Consider the following 26,630-nt stretch of genomic DNA (forward strand, 5'->3'; position numbering starts at 1 on the left):
CTACGTCGCAGATGAAACAGGGGTCAGCTGCTGCCCGCAGAAGCGGCTGCTGACAAAAGATTGGCTGCTCCATCTGCAAATCAAATTCACCCCCGCCGCAGGACGGAAGAGTCACATTCCGCAGGAGGGCTCGGCTGCAGAACTGCAAGTAATTCCTCCCTTTTAACCACGTTCTTTGCAGCGTTTCTGACAAGGGGACTGTAGAACGTGGCCGCTGTGCCCGTCCCGGCCGTGGGGCGCTCAGCGAGGCACAACGCCGCTTTCCTCTAGGCAGTTTGTGAACAAGCGACAGAAAGAAACTCAGGCTAGCCGAGGGCAGCTCTCTCTCCTGAAATGCACAGGCCAGGCTCAGAGTGTCTCATGGCTATCCGCGCCCTGGGCGTGAGGACGTTTCGGGTTGGATGAAACTGGGGGAGGGAGGAAATAGCACTCCCGCCTTTCACCCAAGGCTGAGCACTTCTTACTTCTTCAAAGCACTTGCAAACATTAACTAACCCCCACCATTCTCATGATTTGCACGGGCACCTGGCAGTCTACAGCTGCCCCAGCTATTCCACTGCCCGCCCTGCTGGATTCTGGGGCCCTCCTCTCACAAGGCTCCATGGCAAGGGGCCCCCCCTCGCTGCCTCAGGGCTGCTGCAATTACCTGGGTTGTGCTGTGTCTAATACCTGCACCCTGGCCATCAGCCCCCAGTTTTAAAGGGAGTCCCAGCAGGGGACCCGTCCCCACCTGTCATGCAATGCCTTTGCAAATCCCACAGCATTGCACATGCCCAGCACTGGCTGATAATAGCAGGAGTTTCCCCATCCTGCCAAGGTTGCAGCCATTGGGCATGCTCCAGTTCAGAGGCGGATTAAGATTTACTGGGGCCCCGGGCACAAAGAACTTTTGGGCCCCACACACCCTGGGGGCCCAGGGGCGCCAGAATCGGGGGAAAGAGGGGGGCCATCTCCCCCCCCTTTTTTTAAAGAGAGAAGGCTATGCCCACCCATTTTTTAACATAGGCGTAGTAGCCTCAGGCAGGCACAAAGCAGCGGCTGCATGGGTATAGTTTGGGGGAGGTGGGGGTGGTGTTACCCCCCCAAACTGTAAACCTCAGGCTAGAGGCAACAGGAGGAGCGATGCCGCATGCGGCTGCTGCCTTAGGCACAAAGCCCAGGCGGCAGTGGGCTGACCCAGCAGAGGCAGCCTGGCAGCAGGAGCTGGGCGCAGGCACTGAGCGAGCCTGGGTGGAGTGCAGTGGCCGCTGAAGCTGGAGGAGCTCTCTGCCCAGCTCCTTGCTGCCTGTGACCTTCCCAGGGCTCCCGACTGCCTCCCAGGCCAGGTCAAGGCTCCCCTCCCCACAGAGCATGTCTGTAGGCCCTGGGGAGGGGGCAGGAGGCCGAACCGGAGCCCCTGTGTCCCACCGGCAGCGGCATGTCCCACTGGGCTGCGGGCTGCTCTTGGACACTCTGGCCCCCTACTTAGGGCAGATGCAGGTTCCGGGGCTCCCCACAGGGGCCTGAGCTCCCTGGGCAGCTCTTACCACTGCTGGCTCCAGCTTCTGGCCTGGCCAGGGGGTGGGGCCTCGGGGGGGGGGGGGGAAGAGGAGGAGCAGGGGGCAGGGCCACAGTTCTGGTGACCGTGGCCCCCCTCCCACTTCTACCCAGGTTCTGGCACTCCTGCGGGGGCCCCCGAATTGGCCGGGGCCCCTGGGCATGTGTTAATCCGCCACTGCCTGTAGATTAGCTACAGCCCAACGTAGCCAAAGATCCCATAGATGATCGTAAAACCAAAGACCCTGTAGAAGAACTTGAAAGGAGCAAAACCAAAGGCTCAGTGGATGAGCAGGCCAACAATGGAGCAGGTCAAAGCAGTCTTCCTGCTGGAATAGGTTTGCAGTTCCCATATGATAAGTCACTTTCACGATTCAGTTTTATCACTGGAGCAATTGCGTATGCTTGTACAGATTGGTCCTTGCCTGCCCGTCGAGTGTGATATGCCAAATGGAGAGTTTCAATTTTTCCATCAAGATGCCATTTTACCATCTTCATTTTACAGCATGATAAAAGCACTGCATGAAGATTTGCATGTCAAGTAGCTTAGCATGCTCATATCTTTCAGATTACACATACTGTCTCATTTGGTGATTGTTTGGGGATACACTGTATTTTCCACTTTATGCATCCGATGAAGTGAGCTGTAGCTCACGAAAGCTTATGCTCAAATAAATTGGTTAGTCTCTAAGGTGCCACAAGTCCTCCTTTTCTTTTTGCGAATAACAGACTAACACGGCTGCTACTCTGAAACCTTTGGGGATACAGAAGCTCAAAAATCAACATGGGTAAAAGGTTTCAATGATTGGAAGAATATGCTAAAGTTAATGGCTGTTCATGGGAGGACCAAACAACATCTGTAGTCACATGTGGCAGCTTTACAGTTTTGACCCTTCACAAGTATCAATACATGTTTTGATAAACTAGCATCTGAAAATATCAGGAAGTTGCAAGAAGTATTAAAAATATTGCATGACAGTCAAAACTTTAGCTAGTTTAGGTCTCCCTTTTCACGGCCACTGTGAAGTGTTGGAGAGCATCTGTTGTGGTATTTAGTTAATTATGAAGCTACTTGCCTGACATAATACAACTTTTGCCCGACATATCAGTGACACCAAGAGAATAAATACTTGACCAAGAAAATTACAGATGAACATATAAGTCTTTTTGCCTCAGAAACCAGGAAGCACATATTTACTAGCTTCAAAGAAGCAAAGTTGTTTACTGTCATTGCAGATGCAAACATGTTGATCAAATGGCTTCACTTTTTTAATATTGATCATATCAAAGGAAAAGTAGATATAGAAGAGCATTTGTGGCAATAAGCGAGGCAGATGCTGCATCCTTTTGTGACAAGTTAACTGAAGTTTTATTTGACAAGTATTGGATCAGACCCTAAATACATAAGTTCATGGATGGTAGGTCCATCAATGGCTATTAGCCAGGATGGGCAGGGATGGTGTCCCTAGTCTCTGTTTGCCGGAAGCTGGGAATGGGCGACGGGGATGGATCACGTGATGATTACCTGTTCTGTTCATTCCCTCTGGAGCACCTGGCATTGGCCATTTTTGGAAGTCAGGATACTGGGCTAGATGGACCTTTGGTCTGACCCAGTATGGCTGTTCTTATGTTCTTATGACAGGGATATGTTGGGGCCAGTGTTATGGCTGGACCTCGTGGAGGAGTGCAAGCAAAAGAGAGAGAACATCTTTCAGGCAAGGGAGGCAAAGTGTGTGCACCATATATCCATTGCCTAGCACAGGCCTGCACAACTCGTAAAGCGGCGAGGGCCATATTACTCCAAAGAAAACAGCTGAGGGCCAAAACTCCCCGGCCTTGCCGAACCCCCCCAAGTGCTGCCCGGCCCCGCAGAAACAAACCCTCCTTCCCCAGCGCTGACCCGCCGAAACAGCTGTGGGCCAAAAAGGAAGGTGGGGTGGGGGGGAGTGATACTTTATTAAGAATTTTTCCATTAAAGCAAACTTTTTTTAATTTTAGTTTTTTTAATGAATCATGGAAAAATGAAAAACACCTGTTCCGTTGAAAGAAAATTTGTACTTTTCATAATTACCTTGCAAATTTAATGAGAGATAGTACATCTCTTTTGGGCAACAAGCTTGTCATATTCGGGGGTGATATTTGAAGTGGATATTTTCATAATGTCTTCCAATGGTCGTCAGTCAGAGAAGAACGTTGCTTGTTTTTATTCATGTTTGTGATGGAAAATGTTTGTTCACATATGTAAGTGCTTCCAAAAATGCTGAATGTTTTCAGTGCAACTTCGATAAGATTCTTGTATTTTTCATTGTCCAGACTTTTGTAGAAGTCCCGCAGGCAGCTTTCTCTGTGCTTATTTCGGTAAACGGCCGAACACTGAAGTTCAATAACCTCCAACTGCAAATCTGGTGGAACTTCCTCTGGATTCACGGAAAAGGGATCTTCAATCAGCTTCAACTGGATGTCTTCTTCTTTAGACAAAGTAAGTCTTCTGTCAAATTCTTCAATCAAAAGATTAATGTGCTTTGCAAATTTTTCTTCTAACTCGGCATGTTTGTGCTGAGGGATATGTTGTGCACAAGTGGGAAAGTGACACATTTCGCCTTTTTACGTCTGACTTCTGAAAAGTTTCAATTTCATTTTGAAAGCTTTCACTGCTGTACACATTTTAAATATAAGTTGATCTTTTCCCTGAAGCTGAATGTTGAGATCTTTCTAGTGTGCTGTAATATCACAAAAGAAAAAGAGATCTCGATTCCAGGACTCATTTTCAAGCTCTGGGAATTTTATTGGCCCATTTTCTAGGAATTTTGCTACCTCCTCTTTCAAAGCAATGAAACACTGGAGGAGTCTTCCTCTACTCAACCTCCTCACTTCCGTATGGTAGATTAAGTTGCTGCACTCGGCGTCTACCCCTTCAAGAAAGGCTCGAAACGTCCTATGTTTTAGTCCTCTAGAACGGATGTAGTTTACAATGGAAACTACAACTCACATTACATGCTCAAATTTTAAGACTTTGCTACACAAAACCTGCTGATGTATAATGCAGTGATGTTTGGTTATTTGTCTCCCGATAAATTCTTCAAGAAGAGTAACTGCTCCAACATTTTTTCCGCACATAGCTGGAGCACCATCAGTACAAATGGCCACCAAGTTTATGAAATCTAATCCCGACTTATCATTCATGCACTTTATCACTTCCCTGGAGATTTCTTTTCCGGTTGTGCAACCTGTCATGGAGCACATGTTCTTCAGTAATTTCAAAGTTTTTATCAATACCTCTAATAAAAATAAGAAGTTGGGCGGTGTCTTTTAAAGTCTTTTCATCCATAGCTAGGGAGTAAAAGCAGAATTTACTGACTCTTTGCTTTAACTGATCACTTAGATGGGTAGAAAAGTCAGCTATTCTTCTCTGTACAGTCATGCGTGCTAGACTGACGTTCTCAGATATTCCCCTCTTTTCTGGACATAACTCAGATACAGCAATCAACGTACACTTTTTTAAAAACTCGCCTTCTGTGAAGCATTTCCCAGCAGCAGCAATTTCCTTAGAAATTTGGAAGCTTACTTTAGTAACCGTATCGTTCTCAGTGCTCACTTTCTTGAAAATTTGCTGTTCTCCACTAAGGTTTTTCACTAAACTGGCTGCTTTAATTATTTTTTCATTTTGGCTCAATTTGGTGAGATTGGGATGTTTAGTTTCAAAGTGCCGCCGAAGTTTGTACTTTTGGAACGGCTAACGTTTCGAGACACACAAGGCACAGTATTTTGTCTTTGGAAACAGTACATGAGTATTTATTCGTCCATTCAGTGTTGAAAACTCTGTGCTCTGATTCTCTTTTTCTTTTCACTCATGGTATCCATTATGAAGCTCAAGATTGTATTGAATAAATTCACACACAAGAGAAACACTCACAGTCACGCACAAAGAGAAGAGATATCTCATGGTGCATGGCACACTGGAAGCCTGTAGAGGGGGAAAGAAACGGCGTGCATAGGGTGACCAGATCACAGCAGTAAAATAGGACCCGTCTCTGCCCTGCTCAGCCCCACCATCACATCCCTCTTCACCCCCTAACCCTCTGCTGGCTTGCTGCGTCCCTCCTAGTCAGTCCCCCACGCACCACTCGCCTCCTTTCACCTCCTCCCTCCCCTGCCAGAAACCTGCATGCCCGCCCCTAGAACCCCTGCTGGCTCACTGCTTGCCTCTTTGCCCCCCCTCACCCCTCCCAAGTATAAAGCCTCATTCAAAGACCCAGGGGTCACTGTATTACTGAACACAGCAGTCAATCAATGCAGTTGTAGATAAATCTCTGCATTATGCATTTCTGTATAACTTTTATATGACTTTGTATTGAACCTTGGTAATATGATATAGCAGGCCCCTAAGGTAGTATAATTAAGGTAAAAGAAAAATGTCTTTTTGCTAGAAGTAGAATAAGATCTTCCCCCTACTTTGTAATCAATTGCCCTGTTGAATGAATGAGGTGTGAATGAGGAAGGGGTGGTAGGCAGGCACCTCCAGACAGCTGCAACCCTTGGAGAGGTGATTGGAGCCAGACCAAGGACAATCAAACTTGTCAAGTGGGCTGACTAGAGAAGAGCAGACATACTGATGGCCTCAGGGGTTAGAAGCAAGCACCTTCCTTTGGGAACACCCTCTTTGCAGCATTGGGACAACCCCCAGCCCAGAGAAAAGCAGCAAAAAGGACCAACAGACACAGTTCCAGATTTTGAATCTGGGAGATTTGCATAAGAGGAAAGCTGCTATAAAAGTGAGGTGTCTTGCAGAGAACCCTGGGTTTCGTCTTGTCAACATAGGAGCATCGATCCGGATCGGCAGAAGCCTGGCTCCACCCCTCCCCCATCTAACTCACCTGGCCAGTGAAGTTAAGGGGAGCAACTCGTTGGTAACAACAGCATGATGGAGTTTGTTTGTTTGTGTGTATGTGAGTGCATGAGTGTGATATATATCGTATGCATATGATAGTGTTGATTATTACATGTAGTACTAATAAATGTGGCGTTTTGCCTTATTCCCCCTGAAAAGATCCTGTACAGTACTTTAAGTACAACACAGTAACAAAAATTAAAATACTGAAAATGGATGCCCCCCTCCAGCCACCGACTCACCGCTTGCCTCCTCAGCCCCCTTCCCCTGCCGCCAGCTCATCTGCCCCCAGCCACTGCCTCTTCACCACCCCACCTGCCCACCCACCCACTGGCCGGCCAGCCAGCCGTTGGCTTGCCCCACCCCGCCGCTTGCCTACACCCCCCGCAGGCAGCACAGTGAGCCCATGGGGGCCGCATGTTGTGCAGACCTTGCCTAGCACATCAAATTAACCTAGTTTTGGTTCATGCTTCTGAAGATATGGCCAATCCAGACCTGAAGATTTTCTTCACAGCTTTGCAGGAAATACATAAATATTTCACAGACTAGCCATCGATGTGGAAAACCTAATGATTAAGTCTAAAAATAATCTTGATCTTCAAACTCTTGCTTGAGAGGGTACAGTTTTACAAAGAGAAGAGGAACTTGATGATGCGCTGTAGGCCCCTGAAGTCGCTGTCAGGACTGATGCAGCAGCTGAAATGGAACAGGCTTCTAAAGAATGAAGGAGACCTTTAAATCGAACAGCACCCTGCGAGACTAGATGGGCAGCGCAAATGAAAGCCATTGAGGCAACTATAGTAAATGCATTAGAGTATTATTGAATGCCAAGAAGATGAAATTGTGGCTGAATGCAGGAATAGTGAGGACATATATTGAGCAAAAAGCAACATGTCTGATGGATTGGCTGTTCTACCTCAGTCTGTTTGTGGTGGCATAGGATCTTCATTATCATGGCTGCTGTCTCTGGAATCCTTTGGTCATAGAAAATTGACCTGATGCAAGTCCTCCAACACAGTGAATTAGCTCAGCAATCTCAGATCTGAAAAAAATTATGTGGGAAATTGTAAAAATCTCAGACCAGGTCAGAAGCAATGAGTTATGGAAATACAAACTATCCAAGCCACAGGAAGAGATGTGTACTATGCATGTATGATGCATTTGTACACAATTGTGTGTTAGAAACAAAGGAGAACCATCAAAGGAAATATTTTGAGGTCTTAGATATGATCAGTGAACTAAAATCTCAGTGTGAGGGAATTCAAGAGGTAGCTGCTTGATTTGGTTTTATCCATCCCAGGTGACTTCAAAAATATAACTTTAGCAGAGTCAAGTGAAAGGTCTTAAACTCATGGGGAAATACTCATTTTTCTTTAGATTTGGTTCACGAGATTGTAAAATTATTCATCTTGAAAAACAAAGGACACAGAGATGTTCAGTTTGTCCCTTGGAGTCCAGAGCTACTTGAATTTCATAGTGTCAAGTTATCCCGGTGATGTTTTACCAGAAATGGAAATATTGTGTTGACTCTCACCCTGCTCATTGGAGTGCCTTGCGCTGAATGTGAAATGAGCACATTAAGATGTGTCAAAAATTACGTGTGTTCAACACTACCACAGACACAGTTGAGTGATCTTGCTCTCCTTCCAACAGAGAAAGACAAGACCGCATCATAAAACAACTGGCCAAGGGAAAATATTGCCATTGGTGTGAGGTTCCAGTAACTGAACATACGCAGGCCAACACAGTTTGGGTGAGATCCCACGTAGGTTTGGGCCTGTGATTTTTGTTTTATTTGTTTATTTTAAACTTTTTATATTAAAAAAAAGCCTAAGGCGATGTGACTATGCTGCATATTTGCTGACCATGTTCAGACCTTAAAATCTGCCCCTAAGTTTGGCCTATCCTGGTTCTCTGTTTTTGGATGGATTGTGAGTTTTATGTTGTGTTAAAGCACCCAAAGCTTGAGATGGGATTTTTTTTTAAATAAATCTAAAACCAAGTTTCTAAAAAATCCCTTGACTCACTTAGAATGACTAACTCACACAAGCTAATCTGATGCTGACTTCCTGTGTGATTTCTGCCAAGTTGCCAAACTGCTCTGTCCTTGCTCACAGAGTATCTTAGGTAAATGTCCCCTAAATTGGTATTAAATTATACCAAGGGTTGGAGCACTAGTGCAGACCGACTACTGGCATTTTAAGCACAGAATTGTCTAGATCTATCCTGAGCATGGTCAGACAACAGGCTGGTTCATAGAATCATAGAACGTCAGGGCTGGAAGGGACCTCAGGAGGTCATCTAGTCCAACTCCCTGCTCAAAGCAGGACCAATCCCCAACTAAATCATCCCAGCCAGGGCTTCGTCAAGCCTGACCGTAAAAACCTCAAAGGAAGGAGATTCCACCACCTTCCTAGGTAACACACTCCAGTGCTTCACCACCCTCCTAGTAAAAAAGTTTTTCCTAATATCCCAACCTAGATCTCCCCCATTGCAACTTGAGACCATTACTCCTTGTTCTGTCATCTGCTGCCACTGAGAACAGTCTAGATCCATCCTCTTTGGAACCCCCTTTCAGGTAGTTGAAAGCAGCTGTCAAATCCCCCCCTCATTCTTCTCTTCTGTAGACTAAACAATCCCAGTTCCCTCAGCCTCTCCTCATAAGTCATGTGTTCCAGTCCCCTCATCATTTTTTGTTGCCCTCCGCTGGACATTTTCCAATTTTTCCACATCCTTCTTGTAGTGTGGGGCCCAAAGCTGGACATGGTACTCCAGATGAGGCCTTACCAATGTCAAATAGAAGGGAACGATCATGTCCCTCGATCTGCTGGCAATGCCCCTACTTATACAGCCCACAATGCCATTAGCCTTCTTGGCAACAAGGGCACACTGTTGACTCATAAAACCCCTGGGCCCTGTCTACACTATTGCTCTAGCCAATGCTCGACCTGCAATAGACTCATAGATATTAAGGTCAGAAGGGACCATTATGATCATCTAGTCTGACCTGCACAATGCAGGCCACAGAATCTCACCCACCCGCTCCTGCAATAAACCTCTCACCTATGTCTGAGCTATTGAAGTCCTCAAATCATGGTTTAAAGACTTCAAGGTGCAGAGAATCCTCCAGCAAGTGACCCGTGCCCCATGCTACAGAGGAAGGCGAAAAACCCCCAGGGCCTCTTCCAATCTGCCCTGGAGGAAAATTCCTTCCCGACCCCAAATATGGCGGTCAGCTGAACCCTGAGCATGTGGGCAAGATTCACCAGCCAGATACCCAGGAAAGAATTCTCTGTAGTAACTCAGATCCCACCCCATCTAACATCCCATCACAGGCCATTGGGCCTATTTACCATGAATAGTTAAAGATCAATTAATTGCCAAAATCATGTTATCCCATCGTACCGTCTTCTCCATAAACTTATCGAGGTTAATCTTGAAGCCAGATAGGTCTTTTGCCCTCACTGCTTCCCTTGGAAGGCTATTCCAGAACTTCACTCCTCTGATGGTTAGAAACCTTTGTCTAATTTCAAGCCTAAACTTCCCGATGGCCAGTTTATATCCATTTGTTCTTGTGTCCACATTGGTACTGAGCTTAAATAATTCCTCTCTCTCACCGGTATTTATCCCTCTGATATATTTATAGAGAGCAATCATATCTTCCCCTCAACCTTCTTTTGGTTAGGCTAAACAAGCCAAGCTCCTTGAGTCTCCTTTCATAAGACAGGGTTTCCATTCCTGGGATCATCCTAGTAGCCCTTCTCTGTACCTGTTCAAGTTTGAATTCATCCTTAAACATGGGAGACCAGAACTGCACACAGTATTCCAGGTGAGCTCTCACCAGTGCCTCGTATAACGGTACTAAAACCTCCTTATCTCTACTGGAAATACCTCGCCTGATGCATCCCAAGACCGCATTAGCTTTTTTTCACGGCCATATCACATTGGCAGCTCATAGTCATCCTGTGGTCAACCAATATTCCAAGGTCCTTCTCCTCCTCTGTTACTTCTAATTGATGCGTCCCCAGCTTATAACTAAAATTCTTGTTATTAATCCCTAAATGCATGATTTTACACTTTCCACTATTAAATTTCATCCTATTACTATTACTCCAGTTTACAAGGTCATCCAGATCCTCCTGTATGATATCCCGGTCCTTCTCTAAATTGGCAATACCTCCCAGCTTTGTATCATCCGCAAACTTTATTAGCGTACACCCACTTTTTGTGCTGAGGTAAGTAATAAAAAGATTGGTCCCAAAACCGATCCCTGAGGAACTCCACTGGTAACCTCCTTCCAGTCTGACAGTTCACCTTTCAGTAGGACCCGCTGTAGTCTCCCTTTTAACCAATTCCTTATCCACCTTTCAATTTTCATAATGATCCCTATCTTTTCCAATTTAACTAATAATTCCCCATGTGGCACGGTATCAAATGCCTTACTGAAATCTAGGTAAATTAGATCCACTGTGTTTCATAGAATATCAGGATTGGAAGGGATCTCAGGAGGTCATCTAGTCCAACCCCCTGCTCAAAGCAGGACCAATCCCCAACTAAATCAATGTCAGGTGATTGTTTCTTGAGCCAAATTATCACTTCCTTATTTAAAAATGTCACCTTGCTCTCCCACATGGAAACAATTAAGAATCTCTTCTAAAAACAGACTCCCTATCTCTTCAGTAGAGTTCATCAGTCAGGAGATACATGAATTGGATTCAGAAGGAGTGGCCTGAAATGCCTCCTGCAAGTCATACTGGCTAAAATTCAAGCAAAGAAAATTCTGTTCCTGTCCAGAACTAGCTCCGCCTCCAAACAATCCAAAAAGTTCAACCTGAATACAAATGATCTCATTATGGAGATTTTAAAAAAAAAAAAAACAAAAAAAACAAACCACTCCTCACAACAAACAATACACAACAGTCAGTGCTGTAGACAGTTATGATTCACCATGCTACCCACCACTTGGGTCTGCTGATTGGAAGTTTGTGGAAGCAAAGAACTGCTGCCTGGATTCCTATTCAGCCAAGACTACGTATCAAAAAGATGGGTTCAGACTGAGATTTTGACCCCTAGAACCTAGCCATCCTCGTTCATGCTTCACCTGTTTCAGGCAATGTGTATACCAAGGTGCCGTATGATGAAGAAGCCAAGAAAGATGGCATTTGGTGGCCATAATATGACAGTCATGGAAAAGTAACCTTCTGCTTGTCTACCAATATCCTCTCCTCCTTTACAACCACTTCCTACAATACAATTTTCCTGTAATATTTTTGTCCTCGCCAAGCATCTCTCGACATTCTCCCATAACTGAATTGTGCATTGTAGATTTTTGTAATAAGCCCTGTGGAGTAAGAAAAGTGACCTGTTCATGAAGTACCATGTGATTACACATCTTTAGGAGACACTAGCCAACAGACAGCAAAATTCAAATTTTGTGGAGAATGGTATGTTCACCAAGCAATGCAGGGAACTCATGTTTCCTTTGTCTAAAAAATCTGTTACTTTCTCAAAGAAGGAGATCAGGTTGGTTTGGCACGATCTACCTTTTGTAAAATCATGTTGTATTTTGTCCCATTTACCATTGACCTCAATGTCCTTAACTACTTTCTCCTTCAAAATTTTTTCCAAGACCTTGCATACTACAGATATCAGACTAACAGGCCTGTAGTTACCTGGATCACTTTGTTTTCCTTTCTTAAAAATAGGAACTATGTTAGCAATTCTCCAGTCATACCGTACAACCCCTGAGTTTACAGATTCATTAAAAAATCTTGCTAATGGGCTTGCAGTTTCATGTGCCAGTTCCTTTAATATTCTCAAATGAAGATTATCTGGGTCCCCCAATTTAGTCCCATTAAGCTGTTCGAGTTTGCTTCTACCTCGGATATGGTAATATTTACCTCGGTATCTTCATTTCCATTTGTCATGTTACCATTCTCACTAAGTTCCTCTGAGACTGAGGCAAAGCATTTGTTCAGATATTGGGCCATGCCTAGATTATCCTTAACCTCCACTCCATCCTCAGGGTTTAGCGGTCCCACCTCTTCTTTCCTTTTCTTCTTCTTCTTCTTCTTCATATGGCTATAGAACCTTTTACTATTGGTTTTAATTCCCTTTACAAGGTTCAACTCTACATGACTTTTAGTCTTTCTCACTTTATCGCTACATGTTCTGACCTCAATAAGGTAGCTTTCCTTGCTGATTGCTCCCATCTTCCACTCCTTGTATGCTTTCTGCTTTTTCTTAATCACCTCTCTCAGATGCTTGCTCATCCAGCTTGGTCTACAACTCCTACCTATGAATTTGTTCCCCTTTCTTGGGATGCAGGCTTCTGATAGCTTCTGCAACTTTGACTTGAAGTAATCCCAGGCCTCCTCCGCCTTTAGATCCATAAGTGCTTGAGTCCAATTCACTTCCCTAACCAATTTCCTTAATGTTTTAAAGTTAGCCGTTTTGAAATCAAAAACCCTGGTCGCAGATTTATTTTTGTTTATCCTTCCATTCAGTTTGAACTGAATTAGCTCAAGATCACTCGAGCCAAGCTCGTCCCCTACAACCATTTCTTCTATGAGGTCCTCACTACTCACCAAAACCAAATCTAAAATGGCATCCCCTCTTGTTGGTTCAGCAACTACTTGATGAAAGAATCCATCAGCTATCGCATCTAGGAAAATCTGAGCCCTATTATTATTACTAGCATTTGTCCTCCAGTCTATATCTGGGAAGTTAAATACTCCCATGATCACACAGTTCCCATTAGTATTTACTTCATTAAAAACATTAAAGAGGTCTCTATCCATATCCACATTAGATCCAGGCAGTCTATAGCACACCCCAAGCACTATCACAGGGGAGGCTCTAGAAGCTTTCTTCCCCAATGTGATTTTTGCCCAGACAGACTCTGTCTTATCCATTCCATCGCTTCTTATTTCTTTACAGTCTACCTCATCATTGATATACAGTGCTACTCCACCACCTTTACCTTTATTTCTTTCCCAAACAGCACATACCCTTCAATATCGGTACTCCAGTCATAACTACTATTCCACCATGTTTCTGTTATCCCTATAATATCTGGTTTCACTTCCTGCACCAGTAGCTCTAGTTCCTCCATTTTGTTACCTAGGCTCCTCACATTGGTGTACAAACATGGGAGGCTTGTCTAAAATTCCTGATGCAGATGCAGTCTCTATGCCTCTGTCATAAATATAAAGGGAAGGGTAAACCCCTTTAAAATCCCTCCTGGCCAGAGGAAAAATCCTCTCACCTGTAAAGGGTTAAGAAGCTAAAGGTAACCTCGCTGGCACCTGACCAAAATGACCAATGAGGAGACAAGATACTTTCAAAAGCTGGGAGGAGGGAGAGAAACAAAAGGTCTGTGTCTGTCTGTATGCTGCTTTTGCCCGGGATAGAACAGGAATGGAGTCTTAGAACTTTTAGTAAATAATCTAGCTAGGTATGTGTTAGATTATGATTTCTTTAAATGGCTGAGAAAAGAACTGTGCTGAATAGAATGACTATCCCTGTCTGTGTGTCTTTTTTGTAACTTAAGGTTTTGCCTAGAGGGATTCTCTATGTTTTGAATCTAATTACCCTGTAAGGTATCTACCATCCTGATTTTACAGAGGTGATTCCTTTACTTCTTCTATTAAAAGTCTTCTTGTAAGAAAACTGAATGCTTTTTCATTGTTCTCAGATCCAAGGGTTTGGGTCTGTGGCCACCTATGCAAATTGGTGAGGATTTTTACCAAACCTTCCTCAGGAAGTGGGGTGCAAGGGTTGGGAGGATTTTGGGGGGAAAGACGTGTCCAAACTACGTTTCCCAGTAAACCCAGTTAAAGTTTGGTGGTGGCAGTGGAAATTCCAAGGGCAAAGGGTAAAATTAATTTGTACCTTGCGGAAGTTTTAACCTAAGCTGGTAAAAGTAAGCTTAGGAGGTTTTCATGCAGGTCCCCACATCTGTACCCTAGAGTTCAGAGTGGGGAAGGAACCTTGACAGCCTCCATCTGTAAGTTTTCCTACTTGTCCTCTTATTGCGTTTAAGCATCTTCAGTGATTTTGCACAGGTGCAACTGATTGGAACTAAGTATGCAAAGGCCTGATGTGCAGAAAGGAATAGGCGCCAGCTCACACTTGCAACTGGGCTGGTTCTGCAGGGATTGCAGAAGTGAAATGTAGCAAAAAGAAAGGGGTTGTCACTAAACTAACAGATCCAACTCTGAATATACACATGGGGTAGATCGGGGCAATAAGGGGTCATTTCTATAAAATTCAATGGCAAAAAAACTACATGCTGGCAGAGTTAGGGTTGCTTGGTGGCATGTCATCCCCTTGCAGAACGCTAAGTGGAGCAAAAGTCAAACTTCTGAAAACCAGGAAACGTAGAATTAAGGCTGTCCATGCAATCTTAACTCTGCCTTATTTCATCAATGCTCTAATATGCCCTATCACACATACCTTTACTCTGCTAACCCCACAGTTGCTGAATGGTTTAAACCTTTCACCTACTTTTGCAACCCATGCACTCTTACTCACATGAATCCATCTAATGCTATTAAAGGACAAAAAGGGAAAAAGTTGGATGAGCACTTGCTCCCTCAGATCCTAGCACTCACAGAGGGGGCAGCGAGAGAGATTCAGATACCCCCAAAGCAACAAGGCCTCCCACACCTCAGCTCATGAGAGGAAAAGGTGGGGGGCTCAGCCCCCCCTCCCCCGCCCAAGGGGCAAGAGCCCTTCAGATTTGGGCACACACATGGGAGGGAAGAATGTGGGGCTGACAGGTGCCCGTCTGTATTCTCCCCCAGTTCCATGCCATTCATCCCAACAATTCAGTATCCTGCCCCTCCAATTTCCCTAACCCCCACGCGTCCCTCAACTGCACCCCCAACCTCTCTCCCCTCTATCACCCATCTCCAGCTATCTTTCTCCCCTTGCTGCAGCCCCAAACCCCTCTCCCCTTGTTCCCCCACTGCTCTGCCCCTTAATGCCCCTCCCTCCCAGGAAGCATTCATATGTTTAATTCCTGCCTCCCACCGTCATGGAGTGTATGTACCCCATGCTGGCCCAACAACCAAAGGGTTAATACAGGCACTGCTGACTGGCAGCCTCACAGCAGCTGGAAGGATAAAAGGGCTGGGACGCAGAGGGGTGGGGTGGCTAACAGAGGAGAGAGTAGACTGGCGAAAGGAACTCCTGTCAGCAAACTGCTAGAAAGCTACCAAGGGACACCACCCCAGGAAGGGTGGAACAGACCAACAGGCTGAAGAGCCTGCAGTGACCTGGGAGAAGGTTGCTGGTGCCCTGAACTCCTTCCTGAGTCAATGATCTCGGATCCTACTTGTCTAGCTTAAGGGCCCTGAGCTGGAACCCAGTGCAGTGGTGAGCTACCCTACCAACTGGCCCCGAGAACGGAGAGGTTTATTCAGATTCCTAGGCGCCAGGAATAGACTGATAGCCCCACTAATGCCGAGTGTTCCAGTGCCACGTCCCACTTGGCTGCACCAACTCCACCCTCTCTCCCAAAAATCCCCTGCCCCCTATGACTCTCAAATTATAGCCACTTAGTCCAAACCTTTTGTTCTAGGTGTGGGCTTATGATTAACTTACTCTTAGTTATGTTAATTGCAGGGTGACTGCACAGCTGTTTGTCTCAATGAGATCTGTGATTCATCCAGTCATTAGTACCCCTCAGTTGAACAGTACAAGGCAGAAGGAAATCAGTTTTGGAGGGGAGAGGCTGTAACTCGGCAACCCCTTGGTCAAAAGACCCCAAGTCTGGATCTCTAACACTAGCCTGTGCCCCCATGAGGCACAACAAATTTCAAAGCAATCTGAGGAACTGTTTGGATTTTAGAGCCCTTCCAAGCGTCGGCCTTTAAAGCCTATAAAATGGAAGGAAAGGAAACCCTCTAGCCATTGTTCTGTATTGGCGGGTGTGCACTGTAAACAATGTACATTTTCTCAAATCTTGTCCTCCGTTTGTATCCCCCAAAGATTTAGTGGGTGTCACCACTATCGTGGGTAAAACTAGACAGATTGAGACCATTTTGAACTGCCTCACATCAATAGTTTTAGCTCTAGCTCTGTGCAAAAAAACCCCAACACCACAGCAACCAACTGCAGATAGAAACTTTTTGAAAAATGGTTATTTTTTTCAGGTCCTAAGTCTTCATAGCCCCTACCCTGCACTCTCTTGAGGCACACCAAATTTCAAAGGACTCCTACTAAGCATGTCAATTTTAGAAGACTTAAAAATGTTGATCTTTAAATGAAAGTTGTAATATAACGTTAACTCCGGGGCGCTGCTGGACCACTATAATTACTCTTCAGAGTGCAACTGGACTTCATTTTTCTTTTTTAAATCACTTTTTTAACCTATAGCAATTGATTAATACATTAACCTTTCACTCTTGATATGGTTTTCTTTTTGCATTTTTCTCAGACAATAAAAATAGACCAAACAATTTCATGTTCAGGCTCTTAAGCATTTATCAAAATGTTACTATAACAAGGTGGCAAATCCTGCAGGGGGATATATGTTGGCTGGTTTTTGAATAAAGAAATGTTGGATTAGCTTTATTTAACTACAGATTTAATACAAAACCACTTAACCAACCAACCTGAAGGTGTTATATGGATCACACTTTTTAAAAAAAAACAAAACCAATCAATCCAAATTTTAATACTTATAAATAACTTTATTCTCAATTGCATCTGTAATTTACCTGGGCCAGGATAGCAGCAGCTGAATGTAGTTGGGAATAAGAATGTATACTTTGTCAGATCCTGAGAGAAACATGCTATAGGCCAAGGCCTAGAAGCTTGTATGATGGAAGGCTGGTGTGGGATCTACTCTTGGTTCAGAACAGGGTTTGAATTTATATTGGTTTCCCAGTAGAACACCCACAGGCCATTCCCTACTCAGAAGCTAAACTAACCATACAGATTGTGAGGCAAAGTGTGCAAATACTGCATTTCAGAGCTATTTGTGCAAGTTAAATTGCCCAACAGGTGCAGAAAGGCTGAATGCTCCAGCTCTTAAGACTTTGAGTATGGCTCTTGCTTGACTAGATACACAATGAAGCACCCTCCCAAACTAATAATACTTGTTTGATTTTCAGAGTCCACGAAGCGGAGCCACCCTGAGGCACAGCATGAGTTCAGGTCTGATTGAGAACTATGTGGCAGCCATGGTGCTGAGCGCAGTTGGTGATACCCTGGGCTATTACAATAGAAAATGGGAGTTCCTGCAGAATGGCCAGGAGATTCACAGGCAGGTTGCACAGAAGGGGGGGCTGGGAAACATCAGTATAGCAGGCTGGAAAGTCAGCGATGACACAGTGATGCACTTGGCTACGGCTGAAGCTCTGGTAGCTGCTGGGAAACAGCCAAGTTTTCCAGAGCTCTATTCCCTTATAGCAAAGCACTACAAGGACTGTATGGATGACATGGCTGGCAGATCTCCAGGTAATCCTTCTGAAATTGTATCTGTACCATACAAAACAACGTTTCCTTCCTCAGTCTAATTTTCTCTCTCTCATTCCTTCTTTAGTTAAGGCTGCCAGAGAGTTGCCACTGTTTATAGTTGCTTATAACTTTACCAAACTAAGTGTTCAGGCTGAAATTTTCCATGTGAGTTGTCTGCATCAGACTGATTTTTCTGAAAAGTTTCAAATAAAACGGTTCTGCTATTTCCAAGAACAAGGTTGGGAAAAAGACATTGTTTTGCTAATATTCTTACAACAGTTTCTTCGAGAAGTTCTAGCATCTCCATGTTTGGATCTGGGACTTGAAATTTGGCAGGGAGGTGACCTTTATGTCAGGGATAAGCCTTTGCAATTTCTGTGAAAAATATGCCCACATATGGCCCAGTTATAAGCCTTTTGGGGGAAAAAAAATTCACTTTTACATATGCTCAGTAAAGATGTTGTAGAGTTTGGCAGCTACATTCCCTGAAGATTCTGTCTGCACCGAGCATGCTCCAGCCCAGGGTGGAAGGGGCTAAACAGGATACGACTGTCCCTGCAGTTGCTGCTGGGGGCCACTATAGGACCTGGCATCAGACCTGAGAGCAGGAGGCCTTTTTGTCCTGTGCTCTCAATGCCTCCCCATCCCCGCCCTGCTGGCACCCTAGCAGTGTGGAGGAGAAAGCAGCCTGATCCAAATGCGGAGTTGACAAGAGCTGGATTGGGGAGGGGCAATGGAGGAAGTAGATTGGAACAAACCGCACGGGGCTGGGGAGAAAGACTGGAACTGGCTGGGTAAATTGACTGGCTATATAAGTAATACAATCAAAATAAAATATTTCAACCTTGTCAGTGAAATTTTTGGCATTTCTGTTCCATGGGAAATTTCAGCTTTTCATTTGGATACAGAACTAGTAGGGGTTTTGTTTGTTTGTTTTGGGAATATCCTGCGGAATTCCAATGCCCAGGCAGCTGTAGTGACCATGTAATTAAAGGTAGTATGATATTGTATATGCACAAGGGGGTCAAATTAAGGTTTCACGGGCAACCTTAATTCTGCCATTTTCTAACTTTTCAGTACTTTGCTTTGCATCCTTAATATTCTTTTAACATACAGTAGAAACTCAGAGTTACAAACTGACGAGTCAACCACACGCCTGATTTTAAACCGGAAGCACATAATCAGGCAGCAGCAGGAGAAAAAAAAACCCAAAACTAATACAGTACAGTACTGTGTTAAATGTAAACTACTAAAGAATAAAGGGAAAGAAACATTTTTCTTCTGCACAGTAAAGTTTCAAAGCTGCATTAAGTCAATGTTCAGTTGTAAACTTTTGAAAGAACAACCATAACGTTCAGAGTTACAAACAACCTCCATTCCGGTAGCGTTCGTAACTCAGAGGTTCTGCTGTAGTGTTTGGTATGCAGTATACATCTTGTGCATACACATATACACAAAAATAAATATGCAGTGTTAAGGCTACAAAATTTAAACAGATGTGATAAGAAATTAAGTACAAGAAAAGTTATAAGCCCCATCAAACATTTTTCAAAACCACAATGATCTTTACCGGTAACACCTTAGTATTTAGTAAAATCTAAATCCCTTTTCACTAGTTCAGCTGTTTAATTTTCTGTGTTTTTCCTCAGCAGGACAATGAAAGTACAGCAATTCACAGTTTAGCTAGTTTTATTTTCCCACACTCGTACAATGCTGCACAGTTTGGGTTGCAAACATTCCAGGGGAATATCTGGATGCTTGTGGAATGGGGAAATGGAGACACAAAAGTTACCACTGATGATTTAGGCAGCCTTGCAGTTGTTAGGCTATAAATATGCTTTGGACCTAAACTGAGGAACACTCATGACTCCGGGTAAGCCAAAGGAAACTGCAGGTGCCTAGCAGTTTTGGGAATTAGGCCATCTCTGCTTAGGTAACAAAGTATGGATGGATGTACCTTACTTTAGGCACATTGACAATCTTTGCCATTGTCCTAGGTGGTTAAGAGAAAGAGTCTCTCTGTAGTTACAGCTGTAGCTAGCTTTCTGTTACAAGACTGATTTTTTTACCCTTATCTTACATGTTCAAAACTTCAGTCAAGCCATTTGAAATTTGTCACGTACGTGCTCCTCTGCCAGAGAAGAAGTTTTTAGGAGCTGTCTGACAAAATCTGTTGAGACACACAGTCTGGGGGTGGTGGTGATGGTGGGGCAATCAAAAAGATTGTTTAACTTTTTAAAATTAGTTCTTTGCTTTCACACACTAAATTTGGCCTGAAAATGCCAAACTTGTTTTATTTTGTTGGCCTTGACAAGGACTGAGACTTTGATGCTGTCTTATATATTACTCACTCTCTCTCTCACACACACACACACACACACTCACACTCACACACACACACACACACAAAATTAAGGTTAGTGTTGTAAGTGAGTTTGGTTTGGGATTATACAAGTTCTTTCAGCAGTTGAAGTAGAGAGACATAGATAAGCGAGGCAAATTAGGTCTTGATATGAAATTAGGAAAGGTACACAGGAAAGCTCCTTCCCTTCCCTGCCTATCCTCTGGCCTTCACCATTCCTCATTCTAAATGAACATTCTGGCCTGTTGATCAAGGCTTCCCTTTATTAGTCTGTTTCCTTCCTGCACAGGTTCTACCTGCGTTCAAAACGCACTGGGCCTGCAGCCAGACAAACCAGATGGCTGGAGGATTCCGTTTAACAAGAATGAAGGAGGATGCGGGGCTGCCATGCGGTCCATGTGCATTGGGCTGAGGTTTTGTCATCCTGAGCAGTTGGACAGCTTGATTCAAGTCAGCATTGAGAGCGGTCGAATGACCCATCATCATCCAACTGGCTACCTGGGATCCCTGGCTTCGGCTCTCTTTACCGCCTATGCTGTGAATCGCAAGCCCCCTCACGGATGGGGGAAGGGACTAATGGAAGTGCTGCCGCAGGCTCAAGTCTACATCCGGAAGTCTGGCTACTTTGTGAAGGAGAACCTGAAGCAGTGGTGAGCTGGGCTGGGTTCTGCTGGTGAGATGACTGGAATTTGTAGGCCCCCAAATGTCTGGTTATCAGTCTCTCCAGACTATCAAATGCAAGGCATTCAGCAACCTCAGCCATGGGGTCTGAACACTGTTCTTTGAAAGGAGTCTGTTTCATGGATCCCAACAAGGAGGGTTTGCTTCATGGCCCTTTTACACTGCCTTTGTGTCAATGAGAACCGGGCCCTAGGATAGGAAAGGTTTCTACCCGATGCCACAGCTTTCCTCTGCATTGCCCACTCCTGCACGTTCAGGCCTCTCTGCAGTCTTGTTGGAAGGTTATGAAAGTGCTTTACACACCCTAACGACCTAACTTTTCTAAACCCCTCTGTGAGGGAGGGAAGTATTGCTGTCCCTATTGTTAGAGTCCAGGTGCTGGGGGCCTGCGAGATACAGATCAGGCTAGAGGATTTGGTGGTCGCTTCTGGCCTTAAACGCTATGACTGTATGACTTTACAGATGGAGAAAGAGGGGATTAAGCAACTTGTCATCCTCCACACTTCAATTCTCTAACGGGGTCAAAGAGAGAACCCAGCTCCCTGCATCTCAGCTACAAGACCATCCTTCCTCCCTAGAGCCTGAATGACTAGAGATTGGGGCTGTTACACTAAATAGGGAAAAGGAGTACTTGTGGCACCTTAGAGACTAACAAATTTATTTGAGCATAAGCTTCTGATTAAGCTTTCGTGAGCTACAGCTCACTTTATCAGAAGCTTATGCTCAAATAAATTTGTTAGTCTCTAAGGTGCCACAAGTACTCCTTTTCTTTTTGTGAATACAGACTAACACGGCTGCTACTCTGAAACAAAATATGGAGAACCTCAAATAGATTCAGAGCTGAGCTCAACTCGGACAAGCACTCAAGGGTTCTGATGTTTCTTTGCTAAAACCAATCCTACAGCCTGCAAAACTTATGAGAGAACATGCTTCTCCATGAGCTTTCTACTGGACGTCCTGTGAAACAGCCTCTCTGTTCAAACTGTACCGCTGATGTCAGACAGAGCTAGGGAGTGCTGAGGTGATTGAAACAGAGAGGGAGGGAATTATTCATGCTTTTCAGAGTCTAACAAGGTTCTTTCTAAAAAAGAGGTGGCTTGGGGAGAAGGAAGGGGATTTTAACTTTATCCAAGCTAGTTCATAGTGTCCTAATTAGCTTAAAAACCAACACTTGGGTTCAGTTCCTCAGCTGGAGCGATGCAGATTTACACCAGTTGATGATGATCTTCAACAACAGCTCATTGAATACTAAAGTGATTTGTGAATATTTGTGACTAAGAAACAGCACGTTTGGTTCACTATTCTTTGTGGAGTCATTCACTGGCTATTCAAATGGCTGACAACCATTTGTGAAAAAAAAGTGTGAAATTTTCAAGAGTCGCACACAATTTTTAACACCAATGATTATTCATTATTCAGAAATTTCCTGTAAAATTTGTCATCTAATCATGAGGTACAGATACCAATAAATTCTCCAGTTAGGGTGACCGGATAGCACCTATGAAAAAACGGGACAGGGGGTGAATAGGTGCCTATATAAGAAAAAGTCACCCAAAACAGGAGTGTCCCTATAAAAATGGGACATCTGGTTACCCTATCTCCAGTGGACACTTCAAACAAACCATAGGCTGAAATTTGGTTGCATAAACTGTTTGGCAAATACCAAATTGGCAGTAATCAGGATTGCCTCATCTGTAATTCAGAAAAGGGCGGGGAGGCATACAGCTCTATCTTCCATCACTAATAAGCTACCTCAGCTTGGAAGAAAGCAGTCCTGAGGCACCAGGCAAATTAATTTGTTGAGTTGGGGCTGAGGTGGGAAGTTCAGATACACATTTTGAAAGACCCCAGCACATTAGGGTTGGGGGCGAGGGGCAGCTAAAATATTCTGATATGGATCCTGGTTTGGACTCTGAATCCATTCACACATGCAGTTTGTGGAGATTATCTGAGTGCAGGATTTTGGTTCTCTACTTATTTTCTGTCACTTTGAATCCCTTGCAATGCAATGGGTTATTTATCTCTGTCTGTGCACTACTGCCCCCTCCTGGAGGGAAGAGTCAAAGGCTTAAGTGTTCCTCCCTTTGAGTCTCATCCTCTCATCGCCTGTGTGTCGTGCAGCTAATGTCTCCAATTAGACAGGAGAGGTTTGCTGTTTGGTTTAGCAGGTGGGCTGAGTTCTCTCTCTCTCTCTCTCATGTTTTTTGCTGACAGCTGTAGTGTCCATCTAGTTAAACAGAAGTGCTGCCTACTGCTGCCCTGGGACTTTTGCTTACTTTTCTCCCCTGTTTTGTAGGTCCTACTTTGAAGAACGGTGGGAAAAATACCTGGAGTCCAGGGGAATTTCAGATGGAGTGTCTGTTCCTACCTTCCCCCCCGTATATGGCGTGAAGGAGCGAGATGAATTCTATGTTTCCCTGAGCTACTCTGGCTGGGGTGGCAGCAGTGGGCACGATGCCCCAATGATTGCCTACGATGCCATACTTGGTGCTGGAAACTCCTGGACAGAGCTCGCTCACCGGGCTTTTTTCCACGGTGGGGACTCCGATTCTACAGCGGCCATTGCCGCGTGCTGGTGGGGGGCCATGTATGGCTTCGAAGGAGTCAATGTATCCCTCTATAGAGAACTAGAATACAGAGAGAGGCTGGAGAAAATAGCTAAGGCCTTGTATGAGGTCAGCCAGCCACAGAGCTAGTCCAAGGTGGTGCTAGGAGAGGTGGTTCTAGAGGTCATGAGACAAAACTAAGTTGTACAAACTTCCCTGTATAGCTTGGGCAGGGGGAAGAAAGGGTTAGATTGATTTTGGACTGCACTTTACTGCCCATTCACCCACATCTCCTGATCCACCCAGGTCTTGCTTGTGCTTTAGCAGTCTGTCTAGCCAATGCCTAGTATTAGAATAACAGGATTAGGGATGAAAGTGTGAGGGGGAAGTGTGGCATAGCAGCTGTGTTCACTCAGTTTTTTTCCTTTTGCCACTGTTAGCAGAAATGCAATCTTAGAATCACCAGAGAGCAACGCGTGATCAGTCAGGTTTGGATTTTGTCAGTAATTGTAAAAGAATTTGGTCCTGAATTTGAGTGAAATTTAGTATTTCTCCACAGAACAGAACCAGCACAGAGTGCTAGTGTGAGCCTTCCCTTCTCTCACATCCCAGTGCACCTCCCTCAGACACATAGTGAGCACCTTGACAGCTGAGAAGGGAATACAGGCTCTAGGGCCCATTCAACCCCTGGTCCTAGGGGACCAATTAGTACGAACCACAAGGGAGGATTTTCACACCTTTAGTGTAGGGAGACACATTTTCCTGCTTTAAGACTGGTCATTTGGCATTTGTTTAAAACCTAATTTCACAGCGTCTCTAACCAATTGCAGAATTTCAAGACCTTTTGTTATGATTAAATAAAAATGTGATTGTTATCTCTTGCCTGCTGCAGTTAAGGGGGAAGTCAAATCCACATACAGTCTTGCCATTCACTTAAGGTAATTCTAACATTAGGGACAGAATTTGCACCTTACTTCATCAAACTGGATCTCGTTATGAAGAATTAGAAATAGGAAATGCCACTTGCTACCATATCCCAGTTAAGAGCCGAGACCTTCAGAGCTGTTGAAAGATGTTCTTTTCTCAAAATGTTATGTAACTGCTGATAACACCTTTGAAAGTTTCTTGCTTTTCTGTGCAAACAGCTGAATTGTGTGTGTCTTACTCCCAAGATGGCAGCTTTCAAGCTGATCATCATTTATCCTATTTAAGATCCTTTACAAAAGAATAAAATCACTACAAAATGTAATCTGATAATGCAGAACAATTCTGCTCTATGTGAAACCATCTAGATTTGCAAATGAATAGAAGATAACATCTGCTTCACCATGTCAGAGGTTTGCCATTGTGCCTTTTGATGAATTTGCAGCAGATATCAAGGAAATGCTGGAAGCGTATGAACAAGTTTCCAAATGAGAAGGAAAAGAGATTTGCAGTTCTGTACCTTTTGCCTGGGGTGACCTCTGGTTTTTAAGTGCTCTGTCTAGAATTAAATAAAAGCATATATTTGGCAAATGGAAGATAAAGCACATATTTCTCATATGAAACTGTTTATTGGTGTTCTATTTTGTCCTTCATTCTCACATGAAGGAGTTGTATGAATCCCTGACCAAACCCAGTGCTCAGGTCACTGAGGGTACATTTATTCTTCCCTCGAAGCGCTGCAAAGTAACGCGAAGAGCTTTTGTGCTTGCATTGAGGAGACAGGACCCCTGTGCCCAAAAGGACAAAGGTAAAGGCAAGGAGAAGATGGACAGATACTGTTAGGAAAGTGAAGGCCACACACCACTGTTCGTTAAGGAACTGTGCTGAAGTGACACGGAATATAAACTCAGAGCTGAGGTGGTTTGTTTTTGTAAGGTAGTGCGGATGCTACTCCCACCGCCCACGTATTTCTGCACAAGTCCGGGCTCCCATTGCTATAGCAGTCATGGAAGGATGCATCTGCCCATTTATCAAATTCAGACTTGGAAAACTGTTTCCTACCCCCAAACCTATAGAACAAACCTAAACTAGTACCACAAGAGCAACGTATCTTAGTACAGATTCCTTCCTCTCCAGAGTCCTTCTCAAGGGAACTGCTGAGGAAAACTTTAGTGGTGCACTTGGTCCATGGATCCAGAAGCCCTGTAGTTTTGTGTTTGTATTTACTCATCAAAATGATATACCCTTAGCCTCTCCTTCCCACAAGAAAGCAAGGGGCTACTATCACTGGGAAAAGAGAATGACGAGAAGTCATGAGCCAGGGCTGTATGGGGGAGACCCCTGTCTTCTGAGCGATGCTTTATCCCAGTTACATAGTGGGCAGGGAATAAACACATGCACATGTGGAAAGCACACATTCAGCAGCTAGGCAACCTGGACCTCAGTGCCCCCCCCACCTGACTCCCCCTGCCAAAGAACCTCAGGAGACAGGAGTAGGACTGGCTGGAAAAAGCTAGTATTTCACGACCATTTTTTAAGAAAGAAAAGTTTTTGTTAAAACTTGTGGTGGTGTTTTTTTTAAACAAAAAAATGTATGTTTTGTTGCAGTCGGAACAAAACCACATTCTAACCTCCCAAACTAAACCCCACCTTGTTTCAGCGTAAAAAAACAAAAGTGAAAGAAAATGGGTGTTTCTGCCACCAAAATGAAATTTAAAAACAAGCTTACCTGAAAACCAAAACATCTCCACCACCATGAATTTTTTCACAGACATTTCTGACCAAAAAAAAAAAAAAAAAAGCCTTTTTTTTTTTTTTAAATTAAAAAAACTGCTCTAGTCCTGAGTGTTTTAGGGGAAAGCAGCTGCATCCGGACCTCAGTGTAGATCTCGTTGGGCACATCCACGGTGTTCAAGGAGTCAGCAGGTCTCCAGGCCACTTTGTGCAGTCTGGGTACTGCCCAGCGTGAAACTCCCACAGGGTTCTCTGCTACACACTCAGCATTGCTGTATGTCCCACAGACCACTCCCCCCTGCACTTCAGATGCCACCTCTTTGGAGCTGCAGTGGAGGATCTAACCCCATAGCCCCTGCGCATGCACCTGCCCACCTATGCATGCCCATCCTGCTGCAGATACTCAGTCCCTGTTTTAGAACATTCCTTGCACTCCCCTCTCCTGCTTGAGTCCATTTAGGGAAATGTGGTGGGTGGAGGGAAGAGGAAT

General features: G+C 44.4%; 1 protein-coding gene across 2 annotated transcripts; it reads left to right on the plus strand.

Annotated features, from left to right (window-relative positions):
- ADPRH (ADP-ribosylarginine hydrolase) lies at positions 1-25,024 on the plus strand. 2 transcript variants are annotated; one of them, XM_027823239.3, is made up of 5 exons: positions 1-148; positions 3,850-4,015; positions 17,548-17,893; positions 20,545-20,905; positions 23,233-25,024. In XM_027823239.3, exons 2-5 carry the CDS (start codon positions 3,995-3,997, stop codon positions 23,630-23,632), a joined length of 1,128 nt encoding a protein of 375 aa, XP_027679040.2. In that variant the 5' UTR covers positions 1-148; positions 3,850-3,994; the 3' UTR covers positions 23,633-25,024. The 2 variants fall into 2 exon arrangements, with proteins under 2 accessions (XP_027679040.2, XP_007060897.2); XM_007060835.4 differs by lacking the exon at positions 3,850-4,015 and having other exon boundaries at positions 78-148.
- Positions 25,025-26,630: the final 1,606 nt, after the last annotated feature.

The sequence above is a fragment of the Chelonia mydas genome, chromosome 1 (genome assembly GCF_015237465.2).
Source record: "Chelonia mydas isolate rCheMyd1 chromosome 1, rCheMyd1.pri.v2, whole genome shotgun sequence".
Lineage (NCBI taxonomy): Eukaryota > Metazoa > Chordata > Testudines > Cheloniidae > Chelonia > Chelonia mydas.

Excerpts from the sequence above, each read along its gene's own strand:
- ADPRH (XM_027823239.3), top strand. The coding sequence starts at position 3,995 with ATGTCTTCTTCTTTAGACAAA. Across the intron at positions 4,016-17,547 it reads TGTCTTCTTCTTTAGACAAA|AGTCCACGAAGCGGAGCCAC; the intron begins GTAAGTCTTCTG and ends TTTGATTTTCAG. Across the intron at positions 20,906-23,232 it reads AAGGAGAACCTGAAGCAGTG|GTCCTACTTTGAAGAACGGT; the intron begins GTGAGCTGGGCT and ends CCTGTTTTGTAG.